This window comes from Pelodiscus sinensis, chromosome 17 (genome assembly GCF_049634645.1).
Source record: "Pelodiscus sinensis isolate JC-2024 chromosome 17, ASM4963464v1, whole genome shotgun sequence".
Classification (NCBI taxonomy): Eukaryota; Metazoa; Chordata; order Testudines; family Trionychidae; genus Pelodiscus; species Pelodiscus sinensis.
In genome coordinates, this window is record NC_134727.1 from 16,607,636 (window position 1) to 16,627,329 (window position 19,694).

A 19,694-nucleotide genomic window follows, 5' to 3' on the forward strand; every position below is an offset into this window, starting at 1 on the left:
TTTTAGTACTGCCATTGCTCATTAAAAGTGCTGTCATATGAGTGGAAATTGGGCAAATATTGCATTTTATTCATATCAGCAGAACTGATTTAAATGGGGCTGAGTGTTGTGTAGTCTTGCCTTAATCTTTGTATTCATGTTTGTCAGTGTGAAGCTATTTGCATGTATTTGCATATATATGCAACCACTGTTAAGTTGTGGCCCTTGGCGTGTGCTATGAGTATCATTGTGGCCCCCAGGGCTTCCAAAGTTGAGTAACCCTGGTCTAGGTGGACAGGCCAGGCAGCTCTGCATGGTATGTGCTGCTTGCACTGAGAAACTCGGCCACAGCAGCTCCCATTGGTAATGCTCCCTGGCCAATGGGAACTGCAGAGCCAGTGCTAGGTTGTGGAGGCAGGATGCAGTGTTTTCCTTGGTGTTGCAGGGACATTCCCGGACTTTTATGCCATGGCACAGATTTGCTGCAGGCCGGATGAAATTAAGTGGTGGGCTGGAACTTGGGCTGTGGGCCAAAGGTTCCCCATCCCTGCTCTAAAGGTCCCTTGGGCTGCCCTGCTCCATCCTGCCCCCATCTTCTGCTGCATGGGCAGCAGGATGTGAAATCCTAAATTGCCTGTCCCAATCTGCCCCTCTGGAGGTAGCGTGAGATAGGCATAGCCTGGCACAGTCTGCTGGCTCTGCCCTCCCTAGCCTCTGTTGGCAGGTGACACGCACCCAGCACACTGAAGTAAAGGATCTATATTGAGGTCCCTTCCAATCCTACATTTCTGATATTTAGGAGAGCTCCATTACTACTTTGGACTTGAAAAATCAAGTGGGGATGCACCTGAACCAGGACCTGCGGTACCTCACATTTTTAAAGATGGGTCAAAGGTCTGATGATTGATAGCTGTTGAGGAAGGATTACTGCAATCTGTGCTTGCCCCAACTGATGTTCTCAAAACAAAGACCACTTTTCGTCTGAACAAGAGTGTTCAAGGTGCTGTAACTCGTGTGCATTAATTTCACAGCTTTGCAGGACTGGCCATAAGGGTAGGTCATCTGTGCAACCTCCCAGGGCACAGTGGTCAGGGAGGCACCATGCAGAAGTACACATTGCCGGCTGGTAGGGAAAGGACACAAAATGCATGGGGGGAGGCCACCAAGATTTCTCCCCACAGAGGAAAAGGGGCAAGTGGGTGGCATTCCTCTCCCCCCCCCTCCACACACACACTGTTCCACATCTTCCTAGGAGTCTGAGCAGGGACTGAGTCCCAGCACCTCTTTCAATACAAATTAATCACTGGAGGGAGTCAGTGGGAGCTTGGGGGCAGGTGAGCAGAGCCATCCTGTCCATAGGATGGCTGGGGGGGGGGGGGAGGGGACTGCCCTAGACCTTGTGCTTTGGGGGGGCCCCCACAGCAGCCATCCTAACTGTTCTATGGACGGGCCTGTCCTCCCTACTGAGTTTAGCCTGTGAGACACAGGGTGGTTTGGGAGATTACTGGGGGGCAGTGGGATCCACTGCAAGCAGAGTGACACAGCAACCTGCTTCACCCAGCCATCTCCCAGCAGTGGCGAAGTAGAGCAACCTACTTAGGAGACAGCAGTGGTGTGGAGTAGGCTGCTGGGTCACTTCACATAGTTCCACTGCTGTGGTGAGTGTGGTGACCTGACTAGGGTTGTTAAATATCAGTTAATTGAAGAGTCAGTTAACCTCATGAATTCTTATCAGTTAGTCGACTATTCTGTAGTCCCCGGGCAGCCCGTCTGGGGGGGGAGGGAGGGGTCTGAGCTCTTGGACCCACCATGAGCTGGAACTGAGCTGCTCTCCCTGCCCACCTGGCTCCAAATAACACTTTCAATGCAGAGCTGCAGCGGGGTAGGTCCAGGTCCTAGTGCAAGCCTGGACTGAGCTGGGCTGCTGGCCAGCCTGCTAAAAATTTTACTGGCAAGGCGTGCGGGGAATGCGTGTAGTCTATAGCAAAAACTTATAGGTTAATGCTAATCGGTTTATCAGTTAATTGATTATACTATTACATCCCTAGGCCTGACCCCTGCTGCTGCCCCATGCCAGGTTCCCTAGTAATTCCCCAGGTCACATAGCTTGGAGGGGACTTTGGTGAAGGGCTGGCAATGGGGGCAGGAGAGGGTGGGAAGATGGGGCAGGGGTGGATTTGGGGGAAGGCATGGGGCAGGAAGAGATGGAGCAGCAGGGCCTGCTGTACCTCCCTGTATCCTAGGCCTGTTCCCCACTAGGGATGGTCTTGCTGGTGAGCCAGGAGTGGGGTGAGGAGCCCACAAGGTCAGTGAACAAGTTTACCCAAGGTGTCATTTTCTCTAAGGCTGGTCCTGAGCATCACACTATCTTGCCATCTTAGTAAGGGAAGGGAATAAGGGAAATTGAGGGGGTGGTGAAAGGCCTTTGTTAAGCTATTTAGTTTAAAATGCTTTAACTGCTTTTCCATGACACCCATACAAATGGCAGGGTGGGCAGGCTGCAGCCATTCAGAAGCAAATACCTGGTGGCAGTGGGACGCACAGTCATCGTGGCCCTGGGGCAAGGTGTGGGGGAGCTGGCTCCGTGTCCTGAAAGGGGTGGGGCCAAAGGCAGACAGCCTGTAGTGCCACCTGGACAGCAGAGTGCTGGGGCTCCTGCTGCAACTACAGTGGTAGTGACCAGACACCCCAGGCCCCGGTGGGATTGCCAGGTGTCTGGTATTGAACCGGACAGTTCAGTATTTTCGCCTCCTGTCTGGTAAACAAATTCAGAAAATACCAGACACCTAAAATGTCCGGTACTTTCTGATTTATTTCCTAGCCAGGAGGCAAAAATCCCTGGCTGTCCAGCTCAATATGGAGGTAGCCTGGCAACCCTAGTGCTTACTGGATTCCACGGGGGAGCTGTCAGGCCTTGCGCAGAGAGGCAAGATGGCAGGCGGCTGAAGGCTGCCTATTAGAACCAAAAAGCCTCACCACATGTTTTTTAAAGGGGCCACATGGTTGTTTGTTTTGTTTTGTTTGTTTTGTTTTTTTGCTTAACTCTTGGAGTCCTTTTTATTTGTTTGTTTGCTTGTTTTGTTCGGTATTTTTTCAGAAACCATCTGGCAACCCTAGGCCCGGGGCAATTGCCCCTTTTTCCCCATTGGTGGGCATGCCTGGTGGTGAAGGAGCAGTGTTAGCACAATCCCTATGAGACTTTTCAGTCTCTGAATAATAATAATCTGAGTCACTGATATAGTCTGTATCTTCTGTGTTAAGAAATGTGTGTTTTTGCCCATCCATGGGCTAATGTATGCATTAGCTATTCCCCTGTAAAAACATAGTGGAAATATGGCTCTTTGGTTTCTCCAAAAGGCAACTAATGCAAAGGAGTAACAGGATAATTCATCTTAGAAAATTCTTGACTTTGGCAGTGAAGATCGGTAAAGAACAAAAACGTCACAATCTGTAGTATACATAAAAGTCTATGGCATTAAAAGTATAAACAATTAAATAGAAAACCATCATTTACATTCCTAACAAATGAAGTTATAGAGTGAAATGTGCATGTCAGTGTTTGCACAATGAGGAGTTATATATAGCAACAATGATTTGTAATACATTTTCAATACAAAAGGAGGGGGAAAAAATCACGTATTACTGGAAGTCCAAAATAGTAATGAATGTTACAGCCATTTAAGATGTATGGATTCTCAGGGAAAGATAACAGCAAAATTAACTAGTAAGTTAATGAGCACTAAAGGTTCAGAATCAAAAAGACAATTTCAGAATACAACTTCCCCATTGTATTTATTTTAATTTAATGACTTTTTGGAGTATAACATGATTTTTAAACAATAGTTGTCAATCTATCTTGGGGTTGTCAAGCTGTATTTACTCAACATTACAGTATAAATTTGCCCTTGAAAAGAATTACATACAAGATAAGATAATGCCTGTAGGGTCATATTTTAAAAAAAAGTTATTTAGGCAACTAGTGATATTTTCAAAAACAGCTCGGTGCTTTCACCCATTGAAAATCTGCCTGTGGTGAATATTTGGGAATCAGATTCTACGTACAACTGGCGACATGAAAAGCACCAGGATGCTAGATAGAGATAAAAAAGAACGGTAGAAAAAGGCCATTGGTGGATCAAAGGCATCTAAAGAAGTTTTGATGCCAATCAGGAAATCAGCTGTTAGGTCATATGATCCCAAAGAATAAATTAGTGTATACAACCAAAAACAAAAATTAAGAATTTAACCTTGGAATACCAACAAGAAGTGCTATACATCACTTAATAAACACGACATCCATCTGCACAACATTAACAAAGATAACTGATGAAGTAATAAAAATAACCCCTTAAAAAGGCAATAATTTAAAATAGGTGACAGTCCATTTACAGTGGCAGACAAGGAAACGTTGTCCTATTCAGGCAAACTGAACAGCAAAAAAGACAAGTTTGTGAACCGCTATGAGGCTTTGTACAGACATAGACTGTGATATGGATTATTTTAAACACTAAAACAACCTGACGCTCTCTTTTGGAAGGTGGGGTCTGTAAAACTATTTTACTGACTCAAACCTCCTTTGGCAGCTCAGTGTGTTATTTCTGACAGAGAAGAGTTGCCTTGCCTAGGCATTGGCTTGCATGGTGTCTTTAAGAACCTAGCCCTGGGAAATGGGTGCGTACCATCCTCTGCTCCCCCCCAAAATGCTGTTTTTGCACCCATTGCAGGTGGCTCATTCCATCTGGGGTAACTTTTCTCCTCTACCCCTTATATCGGGTTTGTCCCCTCTGCCGCTGTCTGGCAGCATCCCAGGCCATTTCTTAATGTCAGCTCCTAGCTGCTGCTCCAGATTTTTTCCCTCCACCCCTCTCTTTTTCTGCCTCCAGCTTTTTGATCTTCCTGTGCATTCAGTCCCTCCCTCCCTCTGCAGCTCTGCTCACCCTTCCCTTCTGATTTGCCCCTTCTTACTCTCTTGAGCAGCAAGGAGCAGATCTTCATCACAAGGGAGGGCAGTAGTTTCATCAGAGGTTCCTGACCAGCCCCCGTTCAGATCAGCCTGCTGCATGTCAGCCAAGCCCCTGGTTCAAATGGGCAGCAGTTTGTAATTGTACAGCTGCCTAGCTGGGGAATGGGCCTTGGGGCCTGTCAGTGCCAAGGTCCCAGTGTGCACATCCCCAGCTCTGCTCTGGAGACCCCAGGGTGTGAGCAGCAAGATCAGCTTGTGCAGAGTCAATACCAGACTGTTTTTGGGGTGCAGGGCCGGGCCCCCAATGGGAGGAGACAACTATCCTTCCCCTTGTCTCAGATCTAGCCTGCACCCCTTGCCAAGCTCAGGAAATGTACACAGCCTGGGTATGGTACAGCAGTCTGTTTATTAGGGGAAAGGACACAGCTCCATGAAGTGCAGATGGTTCTCACATAGGCAGCATGGGGCTCAACATGCTGAGCCAGGTGCCTTCCGTCCCCCCTACTCAAAAGCAGGATTCTAGCAGCTGGCACAAGTGGCATGGTGCTGCCCAGGCACCATGGATGCCCACCAGGCATGGCCATTCCCAGGGGTGTTTGTCTCACACGTCCTGCTTGTTGCCCTATCCATCCCAACATCTGCAAAGACAACAGGTCTGAGAGACAGAGCGAGCGAGCCCTGCCCTGTCATAGTAGGGCACTGTGCAAGCCCTAATTTCCTTATGGGAAGTAGCAGCATGATGCTCTGGCTAATTAGTGAGTGAGCACACACAGCGGTGGCCCAGCCTGGCAGAATTATAAGAGGAAAACCCAATTGCAATACAGCAAGGATGTTTGGTTTTGTTCTTCAGGCTTGTCACTAACAGCTGGTTTGCTCTCTGTACACCTCCTGTATTGCAGAGCCAGTGGCATGACGTATCTGTCTCTGGGGTCTGAGAGGCCATTACAGGCACGTGGGCAGATCAGTACATATACACCAAATGCTGGCTCTCCCCTGCCTGTTTGAAGGGAGGAGAGTTCTTAGGAGAAAGAAGCACGATTCTGACAGATTCAACTTTCATGCAGTTATAACCCCTGCTCAGAAATTAGAGACTAGAAACCTGGAGGGCCAGATGGGGCCAAGCTACAGCCTGTGCTAGCTGGAAAGGTCTGAGAACTCCTAGATTGAGTTAGGGCTGGAGAAGGATTTGTTCTGCCAAGAAGTGGGCTACAAGGACCCCAGGTAGCTTGAGTGCAAAGCATACAGTTTCAGCAGGGCTGTCTTGGCCAAAGGTATTTGACTACAGGGTCCCCCAAAGCAATTTACAGCACCTGGTGGGCATTCATCCCCGAAAGCCAACTTCAAACCCATCCCAAATCTGAGCTGACATTTCATGGCGTGTTGTCTCAGCAGAGGGCGCTAGATCATTAGGGAGATGATGGCTGCCTAGCCCGAAGTGACACCTGCCCTTCAGTCAGGCAGACACACAGACTTGAAGGAGACAGAGGGAGCAGCCTGCAGGTCAGAGAAATGCTGAGAGATGCCAGGCCCCAAAATGCAGTGGCTCTGGTTGCTGTTTCAAGGAACATAACCATCCAGTTCCCTTTCTTCCTACACCTTTGGAGACAAGACCCCACCTTCAACCAAACTGCTGTGAAGCAAAAAATAAGCACACATCACAGTACAGCATTAAGCATGGTCAAGAGATCAGAAATATTCATTAGCAGCCTCAGCATCCCACCATGGCTCAGAGACTTCCTAAGGGCCAGGCCAAGGTTACTGTTGGGCAGGGGATGGGAGTCTCCCCAAAACTGGCTGTTTGTGAAGAAACGTAGGGGTTATCCAAGTGCACCATCTTCTGTCCACTGGGCATTGAATGGGGCAATACCCTGCCTTGATAGTAAGACAACTGAGACTAGCCTGAAGGACATGGGAGTCAATATTAACTCTGCTGCAGCCTAACCTACTCTACTTGGCCTGACTATAAACCAGCTTGAGCTCTTGTGTATGTAGATGCACGGTACATTCAAAGTGGGTGAAGACAAGCAAGCAATGCTGCTCCCTTCCTTCATGTATTTCTTTAGTGCTGACGGGAACTGGGGATGGGTGATTTACAACTAACAAACAGTTCAGGAAGGAACATACCATTGGTTTGGAGCCTGGCTCCTTTGCCTGCCGTTGCTATTTGTGTGATAACTAGCTCCACCGTAATTAATACAAATACCCTGAGGCAGTGTGTTCTACAGGTTCTGTTGTGCTGAAAGCTTACTGGCACAGTGGTGCAGTCCAGGATCAGAGGGAAAGAGCCATGCACTGTGCTGCACTGTCCTCCAGGCTTCCTGACTGTTCTCTCCTCCATACAAAATTGGCTGAAATTGCTCCCTCACTCTGTTCTTGCCCCCTTCCCAGCCCTTCTCCATTTCAGCAACACACTCTGGAAGAGGAGGTGTCCTGCCCTACATTCAGTGTTGAGGATGTACCACTGGTTCAGGCAATACCATCATCTTTTCTTCCCCTTCCCTCCCTTCCCCACACAGTTCACCATTGGGTAGTGCTTTGAGGAGGAGGCTCTATATGCCACCCCCTGCCAGATACTGAGGAAGGCGCAATGGGGATGCTTTCAAATATTGTCAGTAGAGCTTCTCCAGTGTTTGTGCTCCAATGGCAGCCAGCCCTCACCATGCATTGGGCTGGGTTGCTCTGGAGCGCAGCAGGAAGGAGACTAGGGATACAGCAAATAGTTGAGCCAGAAACAAAGTTGAGACAACCAGGCCCCCACTGCTCAAGGCTGCTGAGCACACCAAGCTCCACGTGCGGTCAGGAGAAAATGTGGGTGATCTGGAGCTCTGAGAGTTGTGTCCTGGGCAACTCCTGAACCCCAACAATAAAACATCCAAAATCAGTGGCTATTTCCAAGTTTTAGCCTCATCCCTGTAGGAGAGTCACAGCTTCCTATTCCCCCCTTTTGCTGAATTTACCTGATGTATAAAAAATATTATTAGAGTACAACTGCTGTGTGACAGAAGACACTCTGCAGCAGGGCAGAACACACAGACTAAGTCAGAGGCAAAGTACTAGAGATAACAGTGTACAAGCACCAGGGCCTCTGAGCATGGCCACAGCAGAGGAAGGACACGGAGCTGCTCTCTCCCATCTCTGCTCTGATTTGAGTTAATGGACCAATTATACCAATGGCTTGATCCTGTAAAATAGGCTGTGAATAGCACCAGTTCTATGTAATGCCTATAATGAAAGCCCAACCCACCTCTGGCTGAAAGACAGAGCATACTGACCCATGTTTGACAGAGAGGGAAACAGTAATAGGAGGTAATGCAAAATTGAAACTCACAGACAACCTGAGGCACAATCAAGATGAGAACCCAGGCGCTCTGACTCTGAGTTACCTGCACGTCCTGCTAGCTCATGCTCCCCTTTTCCACCAAGAGCAAAATTCATCAAAGGGGATGGCTGACACGACAGTCTTAGCAGGGTGCTCCTTCTCAGAGCTTGGCTTCCCAGCTGCATGGGAGCCTGAACCTTGAAACATTCCCCCTCCCCCCATCCCAAAGATCCCTCCCCTCTCCCCCACACCCAGTCTTGTCTTCTTGCCAAACGTGCCCATCATTAGAAGGTGGGTGCTTGATCCATTCCCCCATCCTCCTGCTAGAGCCCCACACTCCCCAGAATCATCTTCTACTCTCCCTGGGGAAAGAGGCTTGCAGCTCTTCAGTGTGTCCCAGGACCCAGGTCTGTTTGCTGCAGGAGAGGCTTGGCTGACCCAGTTAGGTTTGCTTCATCTCCCATTCCTGCAGCATAGGGAAAAATAAAACAAAACATTTCAGGGGGGGCTGCCATGCAGAACAAATCAGGCCCAAAAGCTGTAGCCCTCAGGAGCTGGAAGCGGTACCTGGACTACCTGGACATTGAACACCGGCTGCCTGCCTACAGCAGCTGACTCAGGCTATGTCTAGACTGCAAGCTTCTATCAGAAGAAGCTTTTCCAGAAGAGAGTGTCCACATTGCCAAAGTGCATAGAAAAAGCAATCTGCTTTTTTGAAAGATGGCATCCACATTGATTGGATGCTATCTCGCATTTAAGTTGTGATTACTATGGACAGAGTGGCCACCAGAGCACCTGTGCTTTTTCCTGGAGGCCTCTTCTTTCGAAAAAAAACCCTCTTCCCCGTCCATACATGTCTTTTTCCGAAAGAGCTCTTTCAGAAAAGGCATTCTTCCTCATAGAAAGGTTTACCAATGTCGGAAAAATCCCTCTGTTCTTTTGATTTTTTTCCCGAAAGAATGCAATTGCAGTGTGGACATAATTCAAGTTTTTTTCAGAAAAACAGCCTTTTTTTCCAACCCCTCCCTCTAGTATAGACATAGCCTCGGGCTCATGGTGCTTGGGCTGTACAATCGCAGTGCAGATGTGAGCCCAGATATCTACATGGAAGTTTTATAGCCCCATACCCTGAGCACCATGAGCCCAGTTCAGCTGACATGGGCCATCCAGGAGCGTTCAGTTGCAGCAACGATGCACCCTGGTGGGCCAGGGTTTAGTTCTAAGTAGCTTCTTTTGCTTGTGAGAGAGACTGTGTAGAAATTAGAGATGTGCAAAGCCTGATGAGGCCCAATTTAGCTCAGCCATTCAGGGACCAGGCCAGGCCAGATCCTTATACTGCTGCCTGCTACAGGGGTTTGCCGACTCTAGATTCCACTGTCTTCAGGGACTGAGCCACCACCACTGCCTGGAAGTCAGGATCATGGGCTCCTCTTCCATGAGATCCCCCAGCCAGCCTGATGCTCCACACCTCTAGGCTTCCCATCCTTTAGCAGCCAGAGCGCAGGCATTGGCCAGGAGCTCTGCAGAAACTGGCACAGCTGCTGATGCATTAGAATGTGGTGTTGGGGGCAGAAATGGGAGGGGGAGGGGAACCAGTTGTTTCCCCAGCCTTGTGGTCTAGGGATGATGTGACATCCAAAGATCTCCTGGCGAGGCTGAGGGGGGTGCTGCTGGGCTGGGAGAGCAGAGCTGTACCTTGGCCTTCTGCAGCACGTTCCCCTTGTTGGCAGGGATGATGGAGGGGCTCCTCTTCCTCATTTCTGCTGCACAGTTCACAGGGACCAGGTGCTCCACAGGGCTCCCATTTGGCTTATTTCCAGTCTCCTGGAAGGAGAGGAGGGGAAGAATAACCCTTCAGAGACCCAGGAAGCAGTGACAACAGCAGGGGAGACCATCAGAGAACCCAGATTAAAGCACATTCCATGACTTCCAAATGTGACAAGGACCATTTCCCATCCTCTACTGGACTGTTGGGACAGTCTGAGCAGTGAGGGGCAGTGCTAAGCTGGTGGGAGCCCAGGACTGATATGGCTGAGGGGCCACAGCCCAGCTGGGGAAAATCCTAGGACTGGAATGGCCAAATAACAAGGCAGTCAGGGGCTGCAGAGCAATGCTGCCTCAGGTGGAATGGGGTGAGCAGAGCAGAGGCGAGGCTGTGGGTCTAAACACTGAGGTGCCTCCATCCCCAAGCAGGCAATAGCCAACAGAAAAACAGAGTCCTGCCCCTCTGCTGGGGAGCAGGAACACTCTGGAAGACTAGGCCTGTTGAAAAGAAAGTGACATCATACCCCATTTTCAGCCTTGCTGGGCACAGTGAGCCCCAGAGCTGGCCCTCCTGCTAGCGACTGTTTCAGCCGGTCCTTCACCTCCGTCAGCTTGAGCTCCAGGTCCACGCGCTGCTCCTCCTTCCCTTTGCATTGCTCCTCCAAGGCTGCCACCCGATCCTCCAGCTCCTTCAGCTTCCTCCCTGACCAAAGGAGGCAAGGAACGAGGCCAGTCAGGTTCCAACACAGAGCCGTGGAGAGATGGGATGGGGTTTGTAGAGTGAAGGGTCTCCCAGGAGAGCCCTATTTACCCTCCTCCCCCAGTGAGTGCCCTTTTGGGTATAGGGGGCAGCCACGATGTGCCTCCGGCTGGGAGATCTCGTATCAGCTGTTCTAATGAGGGCCTGTTTCTAGGGTCCAGATACCTGTTTTAACCATACTGTGCTGAAGCCTCATTCCTCTGCTAGGAGGAAAACATTTCTGAAGAAGTGGGTTGTGCTCACGAAAGCTCATGATACCATCTACATGTTTTGTTAGTCTATAAAGTGCTACCAGACCATTTGTTGTTTTTTAAGTTTATCCTGTACAGACTAACCCCCTGAAGCTTCCTCTGCCAGGGTTTGAGTTCAGTAGAACCTCAGAGTTACAGACTGACCAGTCAGCCACTCAGTCAGGCAGCCGCAGATACAAAATCTCCAAATACCACACGGCACGATGTTTAATGCGCACTACCAACAAAATAAAGGGAAAGCGGCATTTTTCATCTGCATAGTACAGTTTCAAAGCAGATTTAAGTCAGTGCTCGGTTGTAAGCTTTTGAAAGAACAGCCCTCAGTGTCGTTCAGGGTTGTAAACAGCCTCCATTGCCGAAGGATTCGGCAGGCTGGGGTTCTACTGCAGTACTTGGACAGTTCCTGCTCTGGCTTGTCAGGCTCAGAAGCAGAAAAGGAAACAATACGATGTATGCCCAGCTTACTGGAGGGAGGCACACCTGATTGGCCACTAGGTGGTGCGGTTGGGCACCATTTGAGGTGGTCACTGCTGACTCAGCACTACCACAAGGACCCAATGTTCTGTCCAGTCCAGTGGAAAGCAATAGCCAGCTTGGCAGAGGGCTGACGGCACAGCCCCGGCAGGCCCTGAGACGGGGTGCCAGGAACAAGGAGTACAAAGAACAAAGGAGCACAGCAGCTCCAGCGGAGAGCATCTAGTGCATCTGTGCTGGGGCTGGGCCAGCAGCGAGCCAGCAGTGCCAGGCCTGGGAGGGAGGATGGTACAACCCAGTGGAATCTCCAGAGGGGAGTCAGGGTGGGGGTTGGAGTTTGCTGCTGAGAAATAGCTGGTGACTGCACTCCTGGCCAGCAAAGGAGGGAGCTGGGGTCTATCTACACAACTGGGGAAGAGAGGAAGGGGCTTTCGGGTTTGGGGGTGCAGGACTCATCCTCAGGAGAAGCCTGGAGAGTTGGACCAGCAGAGATGCATGGCCAGAGCAGCATGTCAGGCTAGGGGGCACTGGCAGAGCTAGATGGAGGACACCTGCACCTTTTGCTGGGTTCTAGCCCCTCGCCCACTCTCTGCCCTCCCCCCCGTTTCACTGGGCATTAAGTCTTCCAGCCTCATTGCTGAGACAGCAACAGTCCACAGACTAGGAAGCTGTGTCTACACTGGCATGAATTTCCGGAACTGCTTAAAACGGAATACTATTCCGTTTTCAGTTTTTCCGGAAAAGGAACATCTACATTGGCAGGCTGCTTTTCCAGAAAAGCCCTTTTTCCAGAAAAGCGTCTGTGGCCAATGTAGACGCGCTTTTCCGGAAAAGAGCCCCGATCGCCATTTTCACGATCGGGGCTTTTTTCCAGAAAAGACTATTGTGCTGTCTACACTGGCCCTTTTCCGGAACAGTGTTCCGGAATAAGGACTTATGCCTGAGCGGGAGCAGAATAGTTTTTCCGGAATAGCGGCTTTTTTTTTTACAGTAGAGCGTCGTTGCTTTTCCGGAAATTCAAGGGCCAGTGTAGACAGCTCGCAGCTTATTCTGGAAAAGCGGCTGATTTTCCGGAATAAGTGGCCCAGTGTAGACACAGCTGAAGACATGACCATATTGGAGGGCTGGGCTCAGATCAGTTGGGGGGTATTTCCTCTCCTGCCGGGGCTGCAGCAGGCTCCATACCCGAGCTGCTTTTAATGGCTTCTCGGAGCTCCCTCTTTTCCTTCCGCAGAGTCATCAGCTCATTCCGGATAGAGGCTTTCTCCTTCTCCAGCTTTTCTTTCTCCGTTAGGAACATCCTGGCATCCTCCTCAGCCCGGTTCTTCCCATACCTGTATTGGTTGGCATCTGCAGAGACAAGGATGCTACCGATGAGGAAGGGATTTCACATGCTCGCCCCTGCCTCTGAGGAGGAAAGTGTGAAGGCAGACATAGGGAGTTCAGGACTCACAGCTTTGGGGCATCAGTTTCCAGAGGCCACAATGGGGAGAAGAGACTGCCTGTGGGAACAGGGGCATCACACCATCCTCCCCATGAGGCACAGGGGGATCCACTGAAGCCCATGCAGGATCATCCGGAAGCTGGCACCTCATTGCCCATCACCTACTGAGGTGCGGCTTTTCGTTAGGGAAATCAAGGCAGGTAACGGTGCCAGGGGAGCAGTGGAGTCCCCACACTATCCTTCGCGGGGGCAGTTCACACTCCCCACTCCTCACAGAAGGCCAGCTTGCCAGAGCCCCAGCTGGGAAGGAAAAGCTGCAAGTCCTTCACATCTGCCTGCCAGTTACTCCGGTTCTTAAAGGACACGTGGCCACCTCTGACCATCACTAGACTCCATAGCACTAAGATCCCACCAGCTCATTTCCCGGAACAGCCAGAGGCTGGGAACAGCTCCTGCCATTAGCGACCTGGGGCTTGGCAGGAAGTGGCCAGAGATCCGAGGCTCCAATCGTTGAGCCAACTTGCCCCTCCCATAGCACATCCCATGTGGCTGAGACCCCCTAACACATGTGCTGAACCTACTTGATGCATGTCTCTTGACTTTGACTTGCGGGTCCACACGGCGCGATGACTCACTGCAGGACGAAGCATGGCGCTTCACCTGGGTCCCCGACGGCCGCGGCGGCTCCTCTGCCTGCACGGATGGACCCGGTGAAAACAGATCCCAGCAGAGACACTGTGTGGCATCAATACTAAGCAGGAGCAGAAATCCACACCCAGAATGGGGTGGCTGCCCGGGAAACCATGGGCTCCACGTGCCACTGAGGGGAAGGGGCTCCTCTGTCCCTAGCATTCAGTTACTTGGGGGAGGGGACTCGCAACAGGCTGGGTGGAGAAGGACCAAGGCCTTTCCGGGGGAGGGGAGTGTGATAGGAAACAAGCCTCTCTTGTACCTGCACCTTCTCGTATGGGACATCATCATACACCACCCGGGAGGAGTCTGTCGGGCTCTCATGGGAGGCGCTGGCCCACCTAGGGAGAAAGGGAGGAAGATGGAGTGTGGGTCAGCCCTAGGTGTCCCTTCCCACACAGCGGGAAGGCACCATCCTTCCCTCGCTCCTCCTACCCAAAGATTTCAAAGCACTTTGCAAACTTACAAATTAGCTGTGCCCTCCTCCCCTACATGGCCCCCAAACTACTGAGAGCAGATCCTGCTGCCCTGCTTCACACAATGAAGCCAGCCAGGCCATGCCCCTACCCAGCCACACCCCATGTGCTGATAAAAGCCTCCAGTGTACAATTTGTGTGCCCCAGCTTGCCTTTCATACACCCGCACCTCCTCCCAGAGGCAGGTGCCCCACACTGTTTGAAACACAGTAGCAAAGATTATTCCATTCTGGGGGCAATGAGGCCTAGGGAGACGCAGTGACTTGCCCAAGTCCACTCAGTAGACCCAAAGCTCCCTACACAACTTCTAGAATGCACAGATGACCAGGGGCTCCACAAACCATATCCCCTTTGCTGCTTTCCCCACCGCATGTCCCTAACCCCACTGCGACTCATCGGGCAAGTGGTTTATTCTGGCTCTGAGGCGGCATTCTATGGGTTGGAGATTTGTTGCCACCAGGCTTGGAGATGCAAGATGCACCCAAAGTGCACAGTAGAGGTGCAGCTGGTTAGCATGGCCTCCCAGACCCAACCAGAGAAGGGGTGCGCAGCAGGAGAGCCTTGCACCAGAGCCGGATCTCCCACACAGAGGCACTGCCCTAATGAAAGCTCTGGAGCTGGGAAGGAGAGCCCCTTACAGATAGGAGTGTCTCACAGCGGTGACTATGTTGGCTATTGTCTCCACATCCACGTAATCGTAGTGCAAGGCCTCTGGGGTTTTCTGGGAGCCAGTCTCAACCAGCAGGAGGCCAAGCCAGCGGCCGAGATCTTCAGAGCAGTTTGCCTAGGGGTGTGAGAAAGCCATCATCATGAGCACCCGGCCCCTGGATACAAATCTCCCCTTCACATCTCTCCAAGTAGAAGATTCATACCCCCCCATCCCCCGAGCATGGGCAGGGAGTTACAGCAATATTAACAAAAGAATATAATAACGGCCATACTGGGTCAGACCAAAGGTCCATCCAGCCCAGTATCCTCTCTGCTAACAGTGGCCAATGCCAGGTGCCCCGGGAGGGGGGGGAGGAGGAACACAACAGGTAATCATCATATGATCCCTCTTCTGTCATCCATTTCCAGACAAACAGAGGCTAGGGACACCATTCCTACCCATGGTGGCTAATAGCCATTGATGGACCTAACCTCCATGAATCTGTCTAGCTCTTTTTTGAACCCTGTTAAAGTCCTAGCCTTCACCACATCCTTTGTCAAGGAATTCCACAGGTGGACTGTGCACTGAGTGAAGAAAAACTTCCTTTTGTTTATTTTAAACCTGCTGCCTATTAATTTCATTTGGTGACCCCTAGTTCTTATATTGTAGGAATAAGTAAAAAATATATATAAAAAAACTTTTAAAAAAGATAAATCTTTCTAAAAGCGCACCAAAAAGACTAAAAATAAAGTTTTCAGCTAGCAATGTAGGGGAAAGATTGGATGGCTAAGTATGATTCAAGGTAGTTGCTAAGAGTTACTTTGTGTGGCTGCAGCCTGAGGCTATCTGAGGCCTGTGTTTAAAGGGACTCCCCCCCCGGACAGCCGGTTCTCATCTTTTCTTGCTTGCTTGCCTACCTCGATGAGGGACAGCAAAGCATTTATGTCTCTGCGTGCTCTGATTGCCCTCACTCGGGACATCACAGCACTCTGCAACATGGAACCAGAGCTGCCCCAGGGCACTCTGGTGCTTCTCGTGGACGCGTTGCTGCGAGCCTGGCTGCACTTGCTGCAGGTTGCCATCTGGGAGGTCCATCAGGGGGCTGTCAGTATCCAGGAGGCCCTTCGGGAGAGCTTCCACCCTCAGGAGCACTAAAAGCCTCCCTGGTCTGCCCCACTGGGGGCTTGAGCCTCGTTCCTCCCTCACGTCCTTCCATTTACCCCTCCCTAATCCCCCTTCCTGATGTCAAATAAAATACATGTATTTTCATGAACACAAACTCTTGTTATTTAACAAAACTGGGTGGGGGGGGGGAGATGAAACTCTGGTGAGACTGGGGAAAGAAGGCAGGAGAGAGGAAAAGAGAGGGTGAGAGAGGGGAGGGGGATACGTGGGAGGAGAGAGCTGAAAGGGGGAAGCAATGGGAAGGAGGAGGAGAGGAAGCTCAGGGTTGGGGGTCTTGCCGGACCAAGTTGATTTTCATGCAAACCTGCTCCTGGGTTCGCATGTGGCCTTTGGTGGTCAGGCTGGCAGCTATCCTGCTGTAGACAGCCACATTCCTCTATCTAGTGTGGCGATCATGGACATTGGGGGCATCCCGCCCCCCCCAACCTGAATAAGGTCCAGGATCTCTACCCTGGACCAGAAAGTTGCCTGCCTTCTCTGGGCCCTGGCAGGCTCCTGGGGAGCAGTGGAGGGCTGGCTGCCAGTGGCTTGCTGACTCATGTTTTGGGGCCACTGGGTCAGGGGCAGTGACTGCTGGCTCTGGGATGGCAGGCTTGGAGCTGGCACAGGCACTGTGACCAGAGTCAACCCCTTTAAGGGCTCCAAGGACGGGAGAGGGAGAGGAGTGTTCTTGGTTGAGGCTGGAGTGGCCAACAGGGCACCCTGGGAAAGCTGGAGGCCCCCTATTTCGATATATGTGTCTACACAGCAGTTCTTTTGAAATATCTATTTCAAATGTGGTATTATTCCTCATGGAATGAGATTTACCAAATTCGAAATAAGCGCTCCGCTATTTCAAATTAATTTCAAAAGAGAGGTTTGGCTGTGTAGACACTAGGAAAGTTATTTCAAAATAACGTCTGTTATTTCGAAATAACTTTGCTGTGTAGACATACCCTTAGTCCCCATCATATTGTATGTATAATTGGGATTATTTTTTCCAATGTGCCTTACTGTACATTTATCAACATTAAATGTCATTTGCCATTTTGTTACCCAATCACTTAGTTTGGTGAGATCTTTTTGAGCTCTTCACAGTCTGCTTTGGTCTTAACTATCTTGAGCAGTTTTGCTACCTCACTGTTTACCCCTTTCTCTAGATTATTTATAAATAAGTTGAATAGTATTGGTCCCAGGACAGACCCTTGGGAGACACCATAGTTACCTCTCTCTATTCTGAAAACTTACCATTTAGTCCTACTCTTTGTTTCCTGTCTTTTAACCAGTTATCAATCCAGGAAAGACCTTTCGCTCTTATCCCATGACAACTTACTTTCCTTAAGAGCTTTACGACGAGGGACTTTGCCAAAGGCTTTCTGGAAATCTAAGTATACTATATCCACTGGATCCCCCTTGTCCACATTTTTGTTGACCCCCCTCAAATATTTCCCCTCACCCCCAAAACCTCCTTTCTTTGGGCCTCCCCACACCGGCCCAACACCATGCAAAAAGCACAGGCCTCTACTCATGCAACGCACATGCTGAGAGATGCAGTATGTCTTCAACTCTGGGTGGGGGATGATTAGGGACAGGGTTTTCTTAAGAAGTTACCCTCCCTACAGAAGGAGGTTGCTGTTTCCAAATGGCATCAAGCCAGATACCATCAGCACAGACAACTCTGCCAAGCTCCACTCCTGTGTACAGGGAACCATTGGTTTGCAGCTAAGAGTCAAAGGACTTCATTCACTTGCTGCGATTTGCATGGTTCAACCAGTTCAGCAGTTTCTGTGCTGATACTGGAAGCATCTGGGCAGCTGCTATTTACAGTCATTCAGACCCAAGTGAAATTACTTAGCATATTTCATTCACTCATATGGAGCCACTTAACAGTTCTTCACATGTTTATGTTTTAATCAATCATAGAATAAAAACTTCACATAGCCATCCTGCCAAGATAAAGATTGGATTTAAAAGACCCCATATCCCTTGCTGGAGTAACAAGTTACACCACAGATTATTAACAGAGAGAATTTCAGAGGTCTCAGCTGCTCAGCAGGGTTTATGTGATCACCTGCATTTGGCTGGGCTCAGCAGCAAGACAGAACTTCCCTTTTCGGGTTTAGTCAATTTCACTTGCCTGGGCCATGCACCAGCCCACCTGGCCGAGTCTGAGATCTCAAAGCCCAGCTGGGAAAGAGGTAAGTTAATTGTCCATGGAGGGTTCCCTTTAGAATCTATTCTGCATCTTTGTTCAGTGCTGGGCTTGGTAAGACCCTTAAGGAAACAAGCAGACCAGACAGCCCATCCATGTCTTCCAAAGGGAATCAGGAAAAGCCTCAGCAGCCCGCATGCCGCACTTGGAGCTGCTGGCAATGAAACACTCACTCACCTCCAAGGCAGCGACCTCCTGCCCACTGCGAAGGATGCGGAAAGCGAGCGGGTGTTTAGGGCCCAGGCCTGGCACCACCTCGCAGCCACGCAGGACGATGGCATTCACATGCGTGCGCAAGTCGGAGCGATCCTTGTGGAAATAGAGCATGTTGCCTTTCAAGCGACACCAGCGCTCCTTCCAGCACTGGTTAACCAGGACATTCAGGTAGCCTGCAGGGAGAGCCAGTTCCCAAAGGGAACAGTCTTAGTGCCTATGGGCCAGACCTAATGAGCAAACGTGCGTGATGCTAAGAAGGTGAAAGGTGCGAATCAATAGGAACCAGAGGGAAGGCTCCAAAAAAAGTACCCCGACTTGTACTTCTCTCAGGGGGTCTGTCTCCACTACAGTTCGACACCCACGGCTGTAGTTGCAGTGAAGATGTCTGAGTTCAGGCTGCAGTCTCACTTCTGGGACCCTCCCACCTCACAGGGTCTTCGAGCCCAGGCCAGAGCCGACCCAAGGTACGGACCAACCAGGCTACTGCCCGGGGCACCCCATTATAGGTGGTGCTGTGCGGGGCTGCTGGGCTGTGCAGGGGTGGCACTGCGCATGTTCCGCGTGCCTGAGGTGGTGCCGCGCATGCGCTGCGCACCAGGGGCGGAGCCACACATGTGCTGTGCACCTGGGGGGGCCGTGCATGCACCAGGCGCCCGGGGTCTGGAGCTGTGCATGCATCGCACTCCTGGAGGCGGCGCCGTGCTCCCGGGGCACACGAATGGCTTGGGCCGGCCCTGGCCCTGGCCAGCTGTGGGTGTCTAACTGCAGTGTAGACAGAACCATAGTCTGGAATGCTGCTCTGCCTGCCAAGGTACATCGAGACCTGTCAGTGACATATCCCTATGGCTGGGTAGGCCTCGTTTCCCCACATCATGCTAGCAGTGGAAACCCCCCCACAAAGCACTGGATCGGGGTGCTCCCTCTGGGCACCAATGGCTTTGCCACTTAGAACCGCAGAACTCAGAATAAAGGCCAAGTCTGATGTGGGCTTTGGTAAGTTCATACTATGCAAAATCTCTGCTGGAGCCCCTGTTTGCCCTTGTAAGAGGATTGGGGTTGCCCACAGAAATTATAGATGCAGAAGCCCCATAAAGTCACCATGCTCCTTTGCTCTGTTGCAGGGGCAGGGTTAGTGAGGTAAGTGGCCCAGCAGTCCGGGCACTAGCCTGGGACTCAGGAGACCTGCAGTCCATTTCCAGCTCCACCACAGATACCTGCGTGACTGATCACCTGGTCTTTGGGCCTCATTCTCCAGGGGATAACAACACTTCCCTGTCTCCCATGGCTAGCTACATCCCCGACTGTGACACACTTATATATGGGACTATGGGAA

General features: G+C 50.7%; 1 protein-coding gene across 1 annotated transcript in view; it reads right to left on the reverse strand.

The window, feature by feature from the left end:
- Positions 1 to 5,329: 5,329 nt before the first annotated feature.
- Positions 5,330 to 19,694, reverse strand: part of AFAP1L1 (actin filament associated protein 1 like 1) — a 66,449-nt gene continuing 52,084 nt past the window's right edge. Inside the window, exons 12-19 of the mRNA XM_075900225.1 lie at positions 18,323 to 18,534; positions 14,759 to 14,904; positions 13,907 to 13,985; positions 13,536 to 13,647; positions 12,696 to 12,860; positions 10,550 to 10,728; positions 9,957 to 10,085; positions 5,330 to 8,727 (exon numbers count right to left, since the gene is read on the reverse strand). Coding sequence (XP_075756340.1) covers positions 8,704 to 8,727; positions 9,957 to 10,085; positions 10,550 to 10,728; positions 12,696 to 12,860; positions 13,536 to 13,647; positions 13,907 to 13,985; positions 14,759 to 14,904; positions 18,323 to 18,534 — 1,046 coding nt within the window. The 3' untranslated portion in view covers positions 5,330 to 8,703. The remainder of the gene's footprint in view (positions 8,728 to 9,956; positions 10,086 to 10,549; positions 10,729 to 12,695; positions 12,861 to 13,535; positions 13,648 to 13,906; positions 13,986 to 14,758; positions 14,905 to 18,322; positions 18,535 to 19,694) is intronic.